We start from the raw sequence: 16218 nt of genomic DNA, 5'->3' as shown, positions 1-16218 counted from the left end.
TGGATAGTTTTTTTTTTTGTTTTTTTTTTTTTTAGTTTAAGAGTTGTTCTTACGTTCTGCCTACTCACAGCCATAGAACCTAAGCACGGTAAACTTGGTATTTTGAAAAACCATTGCCTTTTTATTGTATCCTTTTAACATCAAATTATTTGTAATACACTCAGTCCTTTTGTTTCTACCCCCCACCCCCATTACATTAGATCTTAATAGACTGGCCACAAAGTCAAATTCATAGGCAATATAACAGCTCTAATAGAAGATGTTTGTGTTTCATCAGGGAGAAATGAGTCTCTCTTTCTCTTCTGAAACAGGTTGTCTGTACCTCAAATGACATACTCTGATGTCCGAATTTGTTCAGCAGAGGAATTCTTTTTTCACATATTGAATGGAAATGTTAAACATATAGTGCATATAGTATTACCTGTTTCAAAAAAAGTATAGATAAATAATTTATGAAAAAATATATACACCTTGTATATTTAAGCCATATCTGAGAATGGGCTAGGATAGAATATCAAAAAAAGATATTTACTAAAGAGTTAGAAAGTCATTATAACCTACAGATAAATAAGACAGGTTTGGTCCTGTAAGATTTTTAACTACTTCAGATACTTCTAGAACTTCCAGGTAGCTGGAGCTAGAGTTCAGGAGGTATTCTTGGTGTTCAGTGCTTCGAAGGACCTCAGGGGTTGCTCCAGTTCTTTGGAGGAGGCTCTGTGTCAGGGTTCAAGTCGGCGGCATAGAAGAGCAGGAGCTTCAACAAGTGCACCTTGTCTTGGAGTTGGGGTGCCAGCGGCTCCCCCAGCATCTGGGTCAGGCGGCCACGGAAGGCCTCGATCTGCCTCTCCACATCCACCGCTGTGATGTCATCCCCTTGTTGGGGCTTGGGCTTAATCCTTTTGATGATTAAGTCTTTCCGATCAATCACTGAACTCCGCAAGTGCTCTGCAAGAGGGGAAAAAGTCAGTGGAATCTTCTGAACTGCTTTTTATTCCTTTACGACTTACGATGAACTCCAATTTTAGCAGGTAGGGTCTAGGCAAAGACTTAACTGGTAGTTACTGGAGTATAAGTCAAAGGCCATTTGAATATCTGTGGTCACTCAATTTCTTAAAAGGTTTCTGTTCTTGGTTCTCTCTGGTCCTCAAGTTTTACACATTAAAATTGTACAAATTAAAACTCTTAGTTTTTTCCCTTTTTCGACTTAAGCAATGAACCTAGATTAAACAATACAACTATACTTCAATTTAATATAACCACTTGAAAAAGACCCATGTGAGTTTTTAATATCTTCTGGGAGACTGATTCTGAGTATAAGAAGAATTGCAAAGAAATATTGAATTAGCTTTTTAGTTTACTGTAGTGTTGGTCTCTCATAAAACATACACAAAATTGTTTCAAACAGAATTACTACAATATGTGTATGTTGTATGAGAGACCAAGTAAATATATCCATGTTTAAAATAGGGGTTCTTGCTGTGGGAGAAGAGTGATTCAGTTATGGAATAGGAGGAGAGGAAGAATTCTGAGGGAGTGGAAATTGAGGTATTGTTATGAACACCTAGTTCTTTAAAAATTATGTAATTTACTAGCTCTGTTGTCAGAGGGCCTAGAAGCAGGAACCCCAGTAGTAATCAGCATACTTAGCACCCAGATCTTGATTTCTAAAATGCTCTTCCTCACTCCCTACTAAGAGAAACCAGAATTTTTTGGGAGAAAAGGGTGATTCTAGGACCACGAAAAGGAAATTATAAGGTGGACCTGGAACATCTTTTATAAGAAAGTAGGAATGCTTAAAAACAAGGTGGGAGGAAAGCAAACACACACACACACACACGGGAATACGTCAAAAGGATAAAGAAGCCAGCACGATCATGGTTGGCTATGTTTGGGGCATGATCATAAAAAATAACGACAAATACGGATTAAACACATTAAATTCTAAAAAGTGCCGAGTCCATAACAAATAAAAAAGGAGGGGAGGAAGAAGGGAAAGTGGACTTCAGCCATTCTGCTCCAGTTGGCAAGGCCTTGGATTTAATGCTTCGGTAGGCATGAGAGGTCTTAACATCAGAGGCTGTTGGTAAACTGTGTGAAGTGATTTATGTAAAGGGTTTAGCACAATGCTTTATACAAGATGTTCTGGCTCATAGTATTACTGTTAGGTTCCTGGATCAGGTTACCATGGATAACTATTATTATTACCATTTTAAAATTAGGCTATTTATTTATTTATTTTATTTTTAGCAGGGGAGAGGGAGAGGGGCAGAGGGAGAGGAAGAGACAGACTCTCAAGCAGACTCCATGCTGAGTGTAGAGCCCAGCGAGGTGCATGAGCTCACAGATCTGAGCTCAGGACATGGGCAGAAACGGGAGTCAGAAGTTCAACTGACTGAGCCACCCAGGCGCCCCCTAGAGGTAACTATTACTATTTTATCATCATCATCATCATCACTATAGGAATCTCCACAACAGCCACACCCCACTTCTCTGTAGATCTGTATCTTCTTTATCTTTGCTTATCTTCTCTGTAGATCCTTCTTCATTTATGTCCGTGTCTGCAATGGTAGAACCTTGGAGACACGTTTCACACTCAGTCACCCAAGGCCTGAGAAACTGATCTTCAAAGTGCTTCTGTCCCATTCACTGCGTTCCCTACTGCACACAACCCACACCCTCACCAACATTATCCACGCCCCACCCCCACACATCTCTGGTCTACCAAACTACTCAGCTTGAGGGCAGAGCAACCTTATGCAAAACCACTTTTTTTTTTTTTAAAGATTTTATTTATTTATTTGTCAGAGAGAGAGTGAGTGAGAGCGAGCACAGGTAGACAGAGTGGAAGGAAGAGTCAGAGGGAGAAGCAGGCTCCCTGCGGAGCAAGGAGCCCGATGTGGGACTCGATCCCAGGATGCTGGGATCATGACCTGAGCCGAAGGCAGCTGCTTAACCAACTGAGCCACCCAGGCGTCCCGCAAAACCACTTTGATGGCTTCTCTTCACTCTTGGAATTGAGTTGGCATTTCTTAACATGGCCCAGAAGGCCCTACTACTATTCTAGTTTCATCTTGCTATTTTCTCCTTGCTCTCTACATTCCAATCTTACTACTAGCTTGTTCTATGTTCCTTAGACTCACTAAATAACTTCTAGCCTCAGGGCCCTTAAACATGCCATTTTTAGTTTTTTTGGAAAACTCTGCCCTATGTGTCTGGCTAACACCAGTACTGTTTTTTTGTTTTTAATTTTTTTTAAAAAATTATTTATTTATTTGACAGAGAGATCACAAGTAGACAGCGAGGCAGGCAGAGAGAGAGGAGGAAGCAGGCTCACGGTGTAGCAGAGAGCCTAACACGGGGTTCCATCCCAGAACCCTGGGATCACGACCTGAGCTGAAGACAGAGGCTTTAACCCGCTGAGCCACCCAGTCACCCCAGTTTGTTTGTTTTAAAGATTTTATATATTTATTTGAGAGAGAGAGCATGAGTGGGGGTGGAGGGGGCAAGGGGGGGTGGAGGGGGTAGGGAAGGGGCAGAGGCAGAGGGAGAAGCAGATGCCCCACTCAGCAGGAAGTCCGTGTGGAACTCCATCCTGGGACCCCGAGATCATGACCTGAGCTGAAGGCAGTGCTTAACTGACTGAGCCACCCAGGCACCCCACCAGCACTTCTTAGCTCAGCTGAAGTATCACTTCTTCAGAGAGGCCTTTCTTCTTCAGAGCAGGTCCCTCCGAAAATAGATTAGGTGCACTTTTTTGTGCACTTCTCCTTTCCTTCAGAGCATTTATTTTAACTGTGATTATATGTTACTTATGTGATTATTTGTTTAGGGTCAATCTCTTCATAGTGAGCTCTGTGAGGGCAGTGGCGTGTTGGTCTTATTCACTGAAGTTTTCCCAATGAGCCAGGCACCCAGAAGGTATTTTGTATCTGTTTCCTTGATGAATATGACTTGACCTGATCTTGCCTGCATCTGCTTTTTTTCTTCTCTCTGGATAGGGCTCCTTGTAGAAAGGCTGTGTGTGTGTCTCTCCTCAAAATGAACTGAGGTCTGACTTCTGTAGGCCATCCTGCCCAAGTTGTCTAGCCAAGTGGAATACAGGAAAAGCAGATGTTTTTCTTCCTTTAAATACTGTATGTTAAAATTCCTAGCATTCATAGTTTCAAAATAAGAGACATTAATAATTCACAAATACCGGGGCACCTGGGTGGCTCAGTGGGTTAAGCCGCTGCCTTCGGCTCGGGTCGTGATCTCGGGGTCCTGGGATCGAGTCCCGCATGGGGCTCTCTGCTCAGCAGGGAGCCCACTTCCTCCTCTCTCTCTCTCTCTGCCTGCCTCTCTGACTACTTGTGATTTCTCTCTGTCAAATAAATAAATAAAATCTTTAAAAAAAAAATTTCACAAATACCAGGAAAACTGATGGCATAAAGCAATTTGGAATTTCGCTGAGGCTCACACTTGAGCTGCATGGCTATGGAACTGAGGTGCGGTGGGACTGCTACTCTCAGCCAGAGAATGTGAGCTTACCTGGCAGCCTAGCATCTATGGCTCCACGGGGCTGCTCTGCCTTCTTTGGAAATATTTACAAAGTATGGGATATAGTTTTCCCCATGCAAAAGTAGTTTAACCATATACAGAGAGTTTAGAAAACAGGGAGTTGGAAATTCCTTAGACTCTCACCTTCTAATATCATCCAGTGATTTCATAGAACAGTAATTCCTTCCACTGTGTTTTCACTGCACACAGACTTTGGCAACAGACCTAGGTTTGAATCCTGGCTCTGCACATACTTTTCCCTCAGCCTTTTGTTTCCCCATCTATGAAAAGGGGATGATACCTTCACCAGGTTACTGAATTACATATGCCAGGGTGTGTGAATTTCCCTAGCCTTTCTTCTCTTCCCCCATGCTAAGATGTTCCCCTAAACAAAGGACAAGCTTGGGCTGCCCAGCCTCTTCCCTTCTTCTCCTTCCTGCGGAGCTGGACAACTCAGGCTGACCCAAAATGCCTTCAACGATGTCCTTAGACCACTTGCAGAGGGCAGGGATGACTAAGGAGCCCTCACAGTAAAAAGCCTATTGACAGGGATACTGATATTTTCAGAGTACCATTTAGCTGTCTTCTTTGGAGGACAGTGTTTCCAAACTATTGGCTCCAAATATTTTTTCTCCTTCTTAACTTTTGGTCTCCAAAGAAAGTGGAGAGGATGGTAAGGCTAAAATAGCATTGGAACACACCTATTTATTCTTGGTCAATGTACACTGGTCTATGGCTTTCCTCTCCCTTGTTAGAAGCATAAAAATATTCTGAAATGAAAGTGGGTCCCATGTCCATGTTAAATTACTATTGCCCAAGGACCATCTGTATTCCCTGGGAAGCAAAACAGAAGTAAAACAGGAGTGTTAAAGGTGAACTTTCAGTGAAACCAAGCTGCTTGAATATTAACCTTTCTGTTTGATTTCCAAAAGAACAATTATGTAAACCTTGATGAGGCGAAGTACAACATGGAATTTGCCTCTGGGGCTTTGCTCTGAGAAGTCCGTGTACCTTTCTTTGAGGGTGCTAAAAAATGCACAAACAACACAACCATAAAGGTCATGGCCTTGAAAATGCACTTAAAAAAAAATTTATTTGAGGGAGAGAGAGAGTGAGAGAGAGCATGAGAAGGAGAAGCAGACTCCCCATGGAGCTGGGAGCCCAATGTGGGACTTGATCCTGGAACTCTGGGATCATGACCTGAGCCGAAGGTAGTCACTTAACCAACTGAGCCACCCAAGCGCTCTGAAAATGCACTTTTAAGTTTTAGTTACAAGAGCCTGAAATGTAAAGATCTCGTAGCTTACTCCAGGCTGGGCAAATAGGCAGTCTGAGATTTCACTAACACTGACTGAGTGCTCACTATTTTTTCTCACATCCATTAACAATCAGTCTTGAAAAGTTCTATATTACCATCCCCACTCCACAGAAGAAAATGAGGTTTAGAGATATAAAGTTAGCAGAGTAAGTGGTGGAGTTGGAATTCAAACCCAGACCTTCTGTCTTAAATTCAGTGCTGTATTCTTTTATTTCTCTGCAACAGCTTCCTCAGTTTTAGGCCCAAAAGGGTATAAGGGCCATTGTACCTTCTCCAGTACCATTACTGAACTAAAATCAACCTCAACATGATGATGGCAAGTAAATATAAAATGTGGGGGTGCCTGGGTGGCTCAGTGGGTTAAAGCCTCTGCCTTCAGCTCCGGTCATGATCCCAGGATCCTGGGATCAATCCCTGCGTTGGGCTCTCTGCTTGGTGGGGAGCCTGCTTCCTCCTCTCTCTCTCTCTGCCTGCCTCTCTGCCTACTTGTGATCTCTGTCTGTCAAATAAGAAATTAAAAAAATATATATATATATATAATGTGGATTATATAGAAATACATAAATTTACACATAGTTACATATAAATACATACTGACCCTCCTCACTGTTTAAGAAGAAGTTGAACATTGTGCCCTTCTACCTCTCAGTACTTCACTCTGGATTTCCTAAGACTGAGGACAATTATTTTCATAGCCAGGTTTGTTATCAAGAATAGGAAATTTAATATTAATATAATATTATTTAATCTATTTAAATTTCATCAGTCGTCCCAATAACATACTTCATAGCTTCTTTTCCCTGGTTCAGGAGCCCATCCAGGATCATGTTTTGCATTTAGTATTAATGAGCTTTAGTTTCTTTCTAATTTGGAACAGTTTCTTGGTCTGTCTTTGTTTTTAAGACACTGACATTTTTGAAGAGCACAAACCAATTACTTTCTAGAAGGTGTCTCCTGTGCGAATTTATCTGATGCTTCTTTGTGATTAGATTCAGGTCATGGATTTTTGGCAAGAACACTGCTTAAGTAATGACACGTCCTTCTCAGGACATCGGATTGAGAGGAATGTGTTTTCTCCCCTAAAAAGTTACTATCTTGGGGCGCCTGGGTGGCTCAGTTGGTTGGACGACTGCCTTCGGCTCAGGTCATGATCCTGGAGTCCCGGGATCGAGTCCCACATCGGGCTCCCAGCTCCATGGGGAGTCTGCTTCTCCCTCTGACCTTCTCCTTGCTCATGTTCTCTCTCACTGTCTCTCTCTCAAATAAATAAATAAAATCTTTAAAAAAAAAAAAAAAAAAAAAGTTACTATCTTTTCGGGCATGTGGGTGGCTCAGTTGGTTAAGCACCTAACTTGGTTTCAGCCCTGACTCATGGGATCGAGCCCCAGCTTGGGCTCTGTGCTTAGCGGGGAGTCTGCTGGAGATTCTCTCTCTCCTTCCACCTGCTCATGTGTGCTCTCAAGTAAATAAAAAGTATCTGTTAAAAAAAAAGTCACTATTTTTCCTTTTGGAAATAATTACATCAGTAATTGGGAACAAGGGTCTTATTAATCTTTGGCTAATAAAATCATTCTCATTTGAAGCAGCTATTCCATTATTATCCTGGTCAATATTTGCTTCCTGAGTGTTAATTAGTCTAACCCTCTTGGATCCCCCTTGATCACTGGCTCTGCCTGGGACTGGAGCAAAGCCACTTTCACAATCTGTAGAGCATCTTACAACTTCCGCGAGGTGTATGCTTTTTCCCTCCCACTGATTGGCTCTGGGTTTGTATCCTACTGACCGATGTTTATAATGTCCACAGTCACTGAGCAAATGACCCAACAATGACTTCGCAGTGACGGGCCAGGGTAAAATGCTAGGTCTAATCAGGTCATCACAAAGTACTTCTGGTATGATGGCTGCTGCTTGCTGGTACAGCCTAATAATTGCAAGGACCAACATATTATCTGCCACAAAAAAAGTACGTGATTTCTTCTGTTTTATAGCAATGATTCCAAAGAAGTCATTCCTTGCTCCTATAGTTATAACCAAGGAACGATGCTTTCTTTAGGCTAACAAATTAGAATCTCCTGTGTAACTTCAATTCATGACAGGGGCCATTGTGAGACTCCCCTACAATCTTGGCTGCTTACCTCTTAACACGTGCTGATAGCTGGACAGCAGGAACTGCAGGTGCTCAACCAGCTCATCCCATGTCTGCCACTGGGTTTTATCCGACTGCAGAGAAGCGAAAGCATTTGGTGGGGGTGCCTTCTTCAGTTACATGCTCAAGGGTGATGGGGAAGGTGTTCTAGGCCTGCCCGAGGCAGGGAAGCTCGTACCTGACACTTGAGCAGTGATGTGGAATTGTTCAGAAAGTAGAGGGCCTGGGCCAGAGACAAGGGCAGGCGGGTGGGCGTCTCGCAGCTGTGGAGGAATATGATTTCTAACACTTTGCAGCGCAGAAGGTGGCTTTCCATGGTAGTAAAGAACATCTCCCTGAGTGGGGAAGAGAAAGAGGGTTAACCACCACCGCTGCCACTTCAAGGAATACACACCACAGTTCCCTCTGAAAGCTCTAACCTTTGCCCTACACCAGACAGCTAAGAAGGAATATGATAGAGACCTACAAATTCGCAAACCTTGTGAACAGGACAGAGGTGGGTTTGTTCTTGAATTAACAACTGCCAGAAAGAGGGAAGGGTCCTTGATATTTGGAAAAGAAAAGTTTAGGACACATTAAAAAGATTAATAACTTCATATTAGCAGAGAATTAATACTGGGAATAAATATTTCTAAATGTTTGGCACAGCAAAGAATATGAAGATAAGTAGAAGAAGGCATTTCTCTCAAAAATCTGACTGTTGACCAGAGGCAAAAGGTATGCAGTGTTAACTGAAATAAAGTGCAGGCCCGGGCATGTGGGCTGCCTGTGGTGTTCCAGAGAGACGCACAGGAGAGAGTACATTTGGTCGGGGGACCAGAAGGGGCCTTCTAAGGGAGGAAGAGGCACGGGATGGTGGTGTAGTGGGAAGAGAAAAGGCTCAAGGCAGGAGGCATTTCACCAGAGGGGGAAAAGCCTGGACAAAAAGAAGTAAGTTAAAAAAATACACAGCTGTGGGCACTGCACCTTCTTAAATTTCAAGTCTAGGACTTGAGAGTCCCAGAGGGAACTCTTGCCCTTGAATTTGTCACTTTACCCAGTGCAGGACTTGACCAGCAAGTGGTGGGCTGAAGTATATTCAGTATATTTTGAACCTCAGAAAGGAAGAGCTACAAAACTGCAGCTGTGCTTCAGGAAGGTTAATCAAGCTCATTGTTCTAGGGTCTTTTAATTATTTTTTTTCTTAAAGTAGGATCCATGCCTGGCACGGAGCTTGAACCCTGACCCCAAGATCAACACCTGAGCTGAGATCCAGAGTCAGTTGCCTAACTGACTGAGCCACCCAGGTGGCTCTCAAGCTCATTGTTCTAACAGCAATGTTAGCTTCCAAAGGAATGTTAGAAATCGTGTATCTCTGGACTGCCCGAAGGTGTAAGCTTACAGGTCTGTTTGTCAGTTCTTGTCAGGTCTACTGGTCATAGCAGTAGTTCCAGGAGCAGACAGCTTGTAAGTACATAAGGAGGTGCAGCGATGAGGAACAGAGCTAGCCCTGATCCAAGAGGTTTTTCTCCTGTAACATCTTGCCCCTTTGTAGTTTTGCAACCTCTGGAAAAATAAGGGATTCTTTGTGCCACTGCCATTTACAAAAATGATAAATCGTAAAGTATCTATTCATTTCTCTTTTCTCCCTTTCCCTTTGCTTTTGCACCAAGCACATATATTATTTGTAGAAAAGCAAAGTTTATAAAGCAAAATGAGTATTTTTAACCTTTCCCTCTTACTATTCAAAAGTTTTGAAAAGTCTAAAATTTTGTGAAAATCCATTTTATTTAATGATGCAAAAACCACTGTATACTTTCTCTGACAAATTTTCTTCTTCTTCTTTTATAAGTAGGCTCCATACCCACTGTGGAGCCCAACACAGGGCTTGAACTCACAACCGCAAGATCAAGACCCAGACTGAGATTTTCAAGATATTCCCCAAATTCTTTTTAAATTTCAATTTCTAGGGGCACATGGGTGCCTCAGTTGGTTAAGCATCCAGCTCTTGGTTTTGGTTCAGGTCATGATCTTGTGGGTTGTGGGATCGAGGCCCACATTGGGCTCCATGACCAATGAGCAGTCTGCTTGAGAGTCTCTCCCTCTGCCTCTCCCCCTACTTGTGTGCTCTTGCTCTCTCTCTCTCAAATAAATAAATGAAATCTTAAAAAAAAAAAAAAAGTCAAATTTCGGGGCACCTGGGTGGCTCAGTGGGTTCAAGTCTCTGCCTTTGGCTCAGGTCATGATCCCAGTGTTCTGGGATAAAGCCCCACATCAGGCTTGCTGCTCAGCGGGGAGCCTGCTTCCCCCCTCCCCCGCCTGCCTCTCTGCCTACTTGTGATCTCTGTCAAATAAATAAAGAAAATCTTTTTTAAAAAAGTCAAATTTCTATTCTGATTTGGCCTATTTCTCTCACAGGACAGTTTTTCTATTCAATAACCTTTTATTTCAAACTGTATTTTCTCTTCTAATTTTATTTCCGGTGTCTGTGTTTGTCTTAGTTTTTGGTTTTTTTTTTTTTTTTTAAGAGTTTATTTATTTATTTGAGAGATAGAGATCACAAGTAGGCTGAGAGGCAGGCAGAGAGAGGAGGAAGCAAGCTCCTTGCTGAGCAGAGAGCCCAATGCGGGGCTCGATCCCAGGTCCCTGGGATCATGACCCAAGCAAAGGCAGAGGCTTTAACCCACTGAGCCACCCAGGCACCCCGTTTGTCTTAGTTTTATAATCCACAGGTGGCAAACTCAGAGATATACAAAGGACAAAAAACTAATTTTAGTGCATTGGCCATAGTAGGAAATGGACTTCGAAAATCCATAGCAATTCAAATTTGAGTTTCAAAAACAAGATACAGGGGCGCCTGGGTGGCTCAGTGGGTTAAGCCGCTGCCTTCGGCTCAGGTCATGATCTCAGGGTCCTGGGATCGAGTCCCGCATCGGGCTCTCTGCTCAGCAGGGAGCCTGCTTCCTCCTCTCTCTCTCTCTGCCTGCCTCTCTGCCTACTTGTGATCTATCTCTGTCAAATAAATAAATAAAATCTTTAAAAAAAAAAAAACAAGATACAGAGGAAGGCCAACATCCAGATTTACAGAATACTTGGCATTGGATTTACCCTCGGGTCATAAACAATTATAAAACTGGAGAAATATATGCAATAATCATTTTCAGGCATTGGACCAGCAGCTTTAAAGTACTGTTGTTCTTAAAAGGGAAACAAAAGTGGCAAACCCCACATTTATCCCAGATTTCTTAAGGGGGGTACTTTCTAAGGTGGAGGAAAGTGTGGATCCCAAACACAAAGCAGTGGGCTTGCTGGGCAGAGCAAAAAGAGACTGATGGTCAAGACAGCTGAGGCTGGAATTAGTGGAGGAGGAGCTAGAGAAGAGTGTATAAAGGGGCCCTTGGCACACGTGCAGGAGGAAGCTCAAAAACCTGAGAGAGAACAGCAACTGGAAGGCTGGGAGCCGAGAGGAGATTCTGGAGATCTTCCAGTGCGAAGAGACACTGGGGTTTTAGTGAGCCACTGAACACCTCGGGCCTCCAGTTGAGGCCCCAAAAGGACTAGGCCTCAAGACTCAAGCCCTTTAATAAGGGCTGCTTTAGAAGCACCCTTACAAATCCTAGAAACAAGCCTCAACAGGAGAAAACTAATCTGCCAACAAACTGATCGCCTGCCAGAATAAAACTCAACACTCTAAAAGAACAGGCAGCAAATTTCAGACCCTCAACAACAAAGTATTTATAATGTCTGACTTTAAAAAAAAAATAAGTAGAGGGAAAAAGCAGGAAAATATGACCCATAACCAGGAGGAAAATGTCCAGAGAAACAAACAAACAATATCCAGAGATGTTGGAATTAGTAGACAAGGCCTTTAGAACAGCTATTATAGGGGCGCCTGGGTGGCTCAGTGGGTTAAAGCCTCTGCCTTTGGCTCGGGTCATGATCCCAGGATCCTGGGATCGAGCCCCGCATCGGGCTCTCTGCTCTGCGGGGAGCCTGCTTCCTCCCCTCTCTCTCTCTGCCTACTTGTGATCTCTCTCTCAAATAAATAAAATCTTAAAAAAAAAAAAACAGCTATTATAAATATGTTTAAGATTAACCAACCAACCAACAGACCAAGACGTATATAATGAGTGACTAAATGAGGACTATCAGCAGAAAGAAACAGAAATTATAAAAATGAACCAACTGGAAACTCCAGATCCGAAAAATACAATATCTGACATGGGGGAAAAAAAAAAAAAGACCACTGGATAGGCTTAACAGCAAATTAGGCACTGTGAAATAAAAGGTCAGGAATCCCGAAGTCTATTCAAACTGAAAGAGAGAAAAAAATCAAGACAAAACAAAGCAAAACAACAATAGAAATCATCAGAACCTTAGTGATCTGTGGAACAGTGTCAAGCAACCCAACATACATGTACTTGAATCCCTGGAATAAGGTAAGAGTTTGGGGCAAAAAAACCATGGCAAAAATGTTTCACAATTTGGTGAAAAATATCAAGTCACAGATTTAAGAAACTCAATAAATCCCAACCAGAATAAATGTAAAGAAACTACATGTAGGTATCATAATCAAATTGTTGAAAATCAAAAATAGAGCAGCCAGAGAAAAAAGACGCATGACATATGGGGAAACAACAGCAAGATATTCTAATAACTTCTCATTAGCAAGCCAGGAGGAGATGGAACATCTTTAAAATAAATAAAGAGGGATGCCTGGATGGCTCAGCTGGGTAAGCGTACGCCTTTGGCTCAGGTCACGATTCCAGGATCTCGGGATCAAGTCCTGCATCAGCCTCCTTGCTCAGTGCGAAGACTGCTTCTCCCTCTGCCCCTTCATACTTTTCACCAAATGCTTATCACATCTTCTCTATCCTCTTTGTCTTTTAGCTGTTTTCTCTGAACTACCTGAGAGTAAGTTGTAGACATGATGCCCATTCACCCTTAAATACGTTAGTGTATAATTCTGAAAAACAAGGACATTCTCTTAGATAACCAGATACAATGATCAAAAATCAGGAAATTAACTTTACTACAATTCACTACTATTTTATTATCCACAGATTTTAAGCAGATTGTTTTCATTGTCCGCATGATACTATTTATAGCAAAAGAAAATCGCAGATTACACATTGCATTCAGTTGTCCGCTTTTGTAAAAATCCTTTGATCTGGGACAGTTCTTCAATTTTACTTTGTCTTTCATGACGGTGACATTTTTAAAAAGTGCAGTTCGGTGTTTTCATACAGTATTTCTCATTTGGGATTTGTCTGATATTACTCCACAATTAGACTGAGGTTATACGTTTTGGGGGAAGGGTACTGCAAGAACTATATTTTGTTTTTCTCAGTGCATCATATTAAAAGGCATGTGATGCCAACTTGTCACATTGTTGGTGTTAACTTTGAACACTTAGTGACGAAGGTAGTGCCTTCACCATAAATTAATTACTGTTCCTATTATAATTAATGAGTATCTCAATATTAGGGAATAATAGGAACAATACTGTTCCTATTATAATTAATGAGTATCTCAATACTCATTATGAAAATACCTTGGTACTCCACGAACTTGCACCATTTTAATATCCATTCACACCTGAATGAACTATCATGATGGTTATCAAATGACATTTTTTCTGAACTCATGATTTCTTCTTACATTTATTAGTTGGCTTTCAACTATAAGGAAGAGCGTCCCTTCTCTTCCTTCCTACTTGTATTAGAACCGTAGTTTCTTATTTTATTTAATAGTTTACAGTCTTTTATTGTCAATATTTATTTTGACACTCAAATTATCCCAGATTTGGTCAGCAGAAGCCCTTTAACTTGACATGTTCTGAACATTCTTTGAACATTTCCTTACTTTCTTAGCATGAGATGTTCCGGGTTCATCTTGTACTTTTCCCTACCTCACCTGGGCAAATATCCTTTTCTTCAAGGGAACTCTGGTTCCTTTTAGTGTAAAGTGGTATTTAGAAACAAATTCTGGGTACAAGGTGACCTTACAAGGTGTAATTATTTCTGTACTCTCTCAATGGGTAGTAGTAGGAACAAGACGTATGAATACATAAATTCCTTTATTTACCTATATTTATTAGAAACCCCAAGTTCATGTTGGTATCTCCAATTCCAATCCAGCACCACAGGGTTCCTTCTATCCTTCCCCCTTTTCATATGCGTAATTCTCTTCTCTGACAGTGAGAAACCTGGTTCTCATTATCCACAATATATTTGTTTAATCCTAGAATACACATAAGGTAGTTTTTGAATTCATACCTCTGTGAAAAAGAAATCCACTAACTAGAGTTCAGTATTTATTTACAGTTCATTTTCTCTTTGGCCTGAGAATACTTAGTCCAAATACTGTGTTTTAAGTTAGTTGGACAGGTTAGTGGTTGCCAGGAATTGCGGAAGATGGATGATGTGGCCATAAAAGGAAAAGGTTCCCTGTGGTGATGGAACAGTTCTGTATATCTGGATTGTGCTGGTAGTTACATGCATCTACACGTGCGATCACACTGCACACAGATGAGTGCATATAAAATGGGTGAAATCGGTATATGTTCTATGGATTCTACCAATGTTAATTTCCTGTTGGTGATACTGTACCATAGTAATGTATGATGGAATCACTGGGAGAAAACAGGGTGAAGGTACATAGGGTTTCCCTGAATTAGTTTTTGCAGCTTCCTGTGAATCCATAATTATTTAAAAATAAAAACTGAAAAAAAAGTTACTTGGGCTTGTTCTCCCTCATACCCCTTCCCTTACCCCAGTTATGTTATTTATTAAAGCACAGGTTAATTTTGCATCTGTAGTAAATGTTAGGCCCTCCCTTGATAGATCTTTCAACTCCCTTGTTGATTTATTTTCCTTTTTTGAGACTATAAACACTTACATGGTTCCCAAATTCTAAAAGTTATAATTATACAAAGAAGTACACTTGGAAGTATTATGCCATCATTAGCACCATCACCACTTTGGCCCAGTACCTTTTTTCCTTTCCAGCCCATTCCCACGTAACCCCTGTATGTAGGCAATTTGAATAGTCTGCCATTTATCTAAACTTTGTTTCTTTTCTCACAGCTGATCATAATTAGGTACATGTTTAAATTCTCCTTTCATACAAAAAGATACTCGTATTGACTATACATATTCTTTTGTATTTTGCTTTTTTGACTTAACAATATGTTTTGGAATCAGCTCAGAAATTTTGCTCCTATTAAAAAACATTTTTTTTTCTACAGCTGTGCAATACTCCATTGTGCAGATGTACTATAGATATTCAACTGCCCTATGGATGGGCATTTGGGTAGTTTCTAGTATTTTACAATTACAAATAATGCTGTAGTGAATATCCTACATATTGTATTCTCATACTGTTAGAAGGGTGTCTTCAGGGCAAATTCCTAGAAATGAGATTGCTGGGTCAAGAGGTAAATGTACATTTAATTTTCCTGATAGGTTTGTACCATTTTGCATTCCTATCAGCAATGTGTATCTGCTTTCTTAAAACGTCTCTGATGGAATGTATTTATTGTTCTTCAAAATTCTTAAACTATTTGGATAGGTGAGAAATGGCATCTCACTATAGTTTTAGTTTATATTTCTTTAAAGATGGATGAAGTTGAGCATTATAAGAAAAGGACATAATAGGGGTGCCTGGGTGGCTCAGTGGGTTAAAGCCTCTGCCTTCGGCTCAGGTCATGATCCCAGGGTCCTGGGATCGAGCCCCATATCAGGCTCTCTGCTTGGGGGGAGCCTGCTTCCGCCTCTCTCTCTCTCTCTGCCTGCCTCTCAGCCTACTTGTGATCTCTGTCTGTCAAATAAATAAATAAAATCTTTAAAAAAAAAGAAAAAAAAAAGAAAAGGACATAATAGATATCTCTATAAACACAGATATAAAAGTTCTTAACAAAATATTAGTAAATGGAATCTGTCAATACACAAAAAGGATAACATATCACAATGAAGTATAATTTCTTTATTCCAGGAAAGGAAAATTTAGGAAATTAATCAGTGTAATTAATCACATCCATGGAATAAAGAAGAAAAATTATGATTACCTCAATAGGTGCAGAAAATAATGTATTACACAAATTTCAATACCTATTCTTCATAAAAACACTCCACTCAGTAAACTAGAAACAGAAGGAAGCTTCCTCAATCCGACAGAGGACCCCTCTGAAATGTCAACAGCTAACATTATACTTACTGGTCAAAGACTGAATGTTTCC

The 16218-nt window shown here is 41.0% G+C and overlaps 1 protein-coding gene across 1 annotated transcript in view; it reads right to left on the bottom strand.

The window, feature by feature from the left end:
• Positions 1-98: 98 nt before the first annotated feature.
• SIMC1 (SUMO interacting motifs containing 1) overlaps positions 99-16218 on the bottom strand; it is a 71674-nt gene continuing 55554 nt past the window's right edge. Inside the window, exons 8-10 of the mRNA XM_059417397.1 lie at positions 8179-8335; positions 7990-8074; positions 99-945 (exon numbers count right to left, since the gene is read on the bottom strand). Coding sequence (XP_059273380.1) covers positions 683-945; positions 7990-8074; positions 8179-8335 — 505 coding nt within the window. The 3' untranslated portion in view covers positions 99-682. The remainder of the gene's footprint in view (positions 946-7989; positions 8075-8178; positions 8336-16218) is intronic.

The sequence above is a fragment of the Mustela nigripes genome, chromosome 12 (assembly GCF_022355385.1).
Source record: "Mustela nigripes isolate SB6536 chromosome 12, MUSNIG.SB6536, whole genome shotgun sequence".
NCBI lineage: Eukaryota > Metazoa > Chordata > Mammalia > Carnivora > Mustelidae > Mustela > Mustela nigripes.
This window is presented reverse-complemented; position numbering and strand designations above follow the sequence as displayed.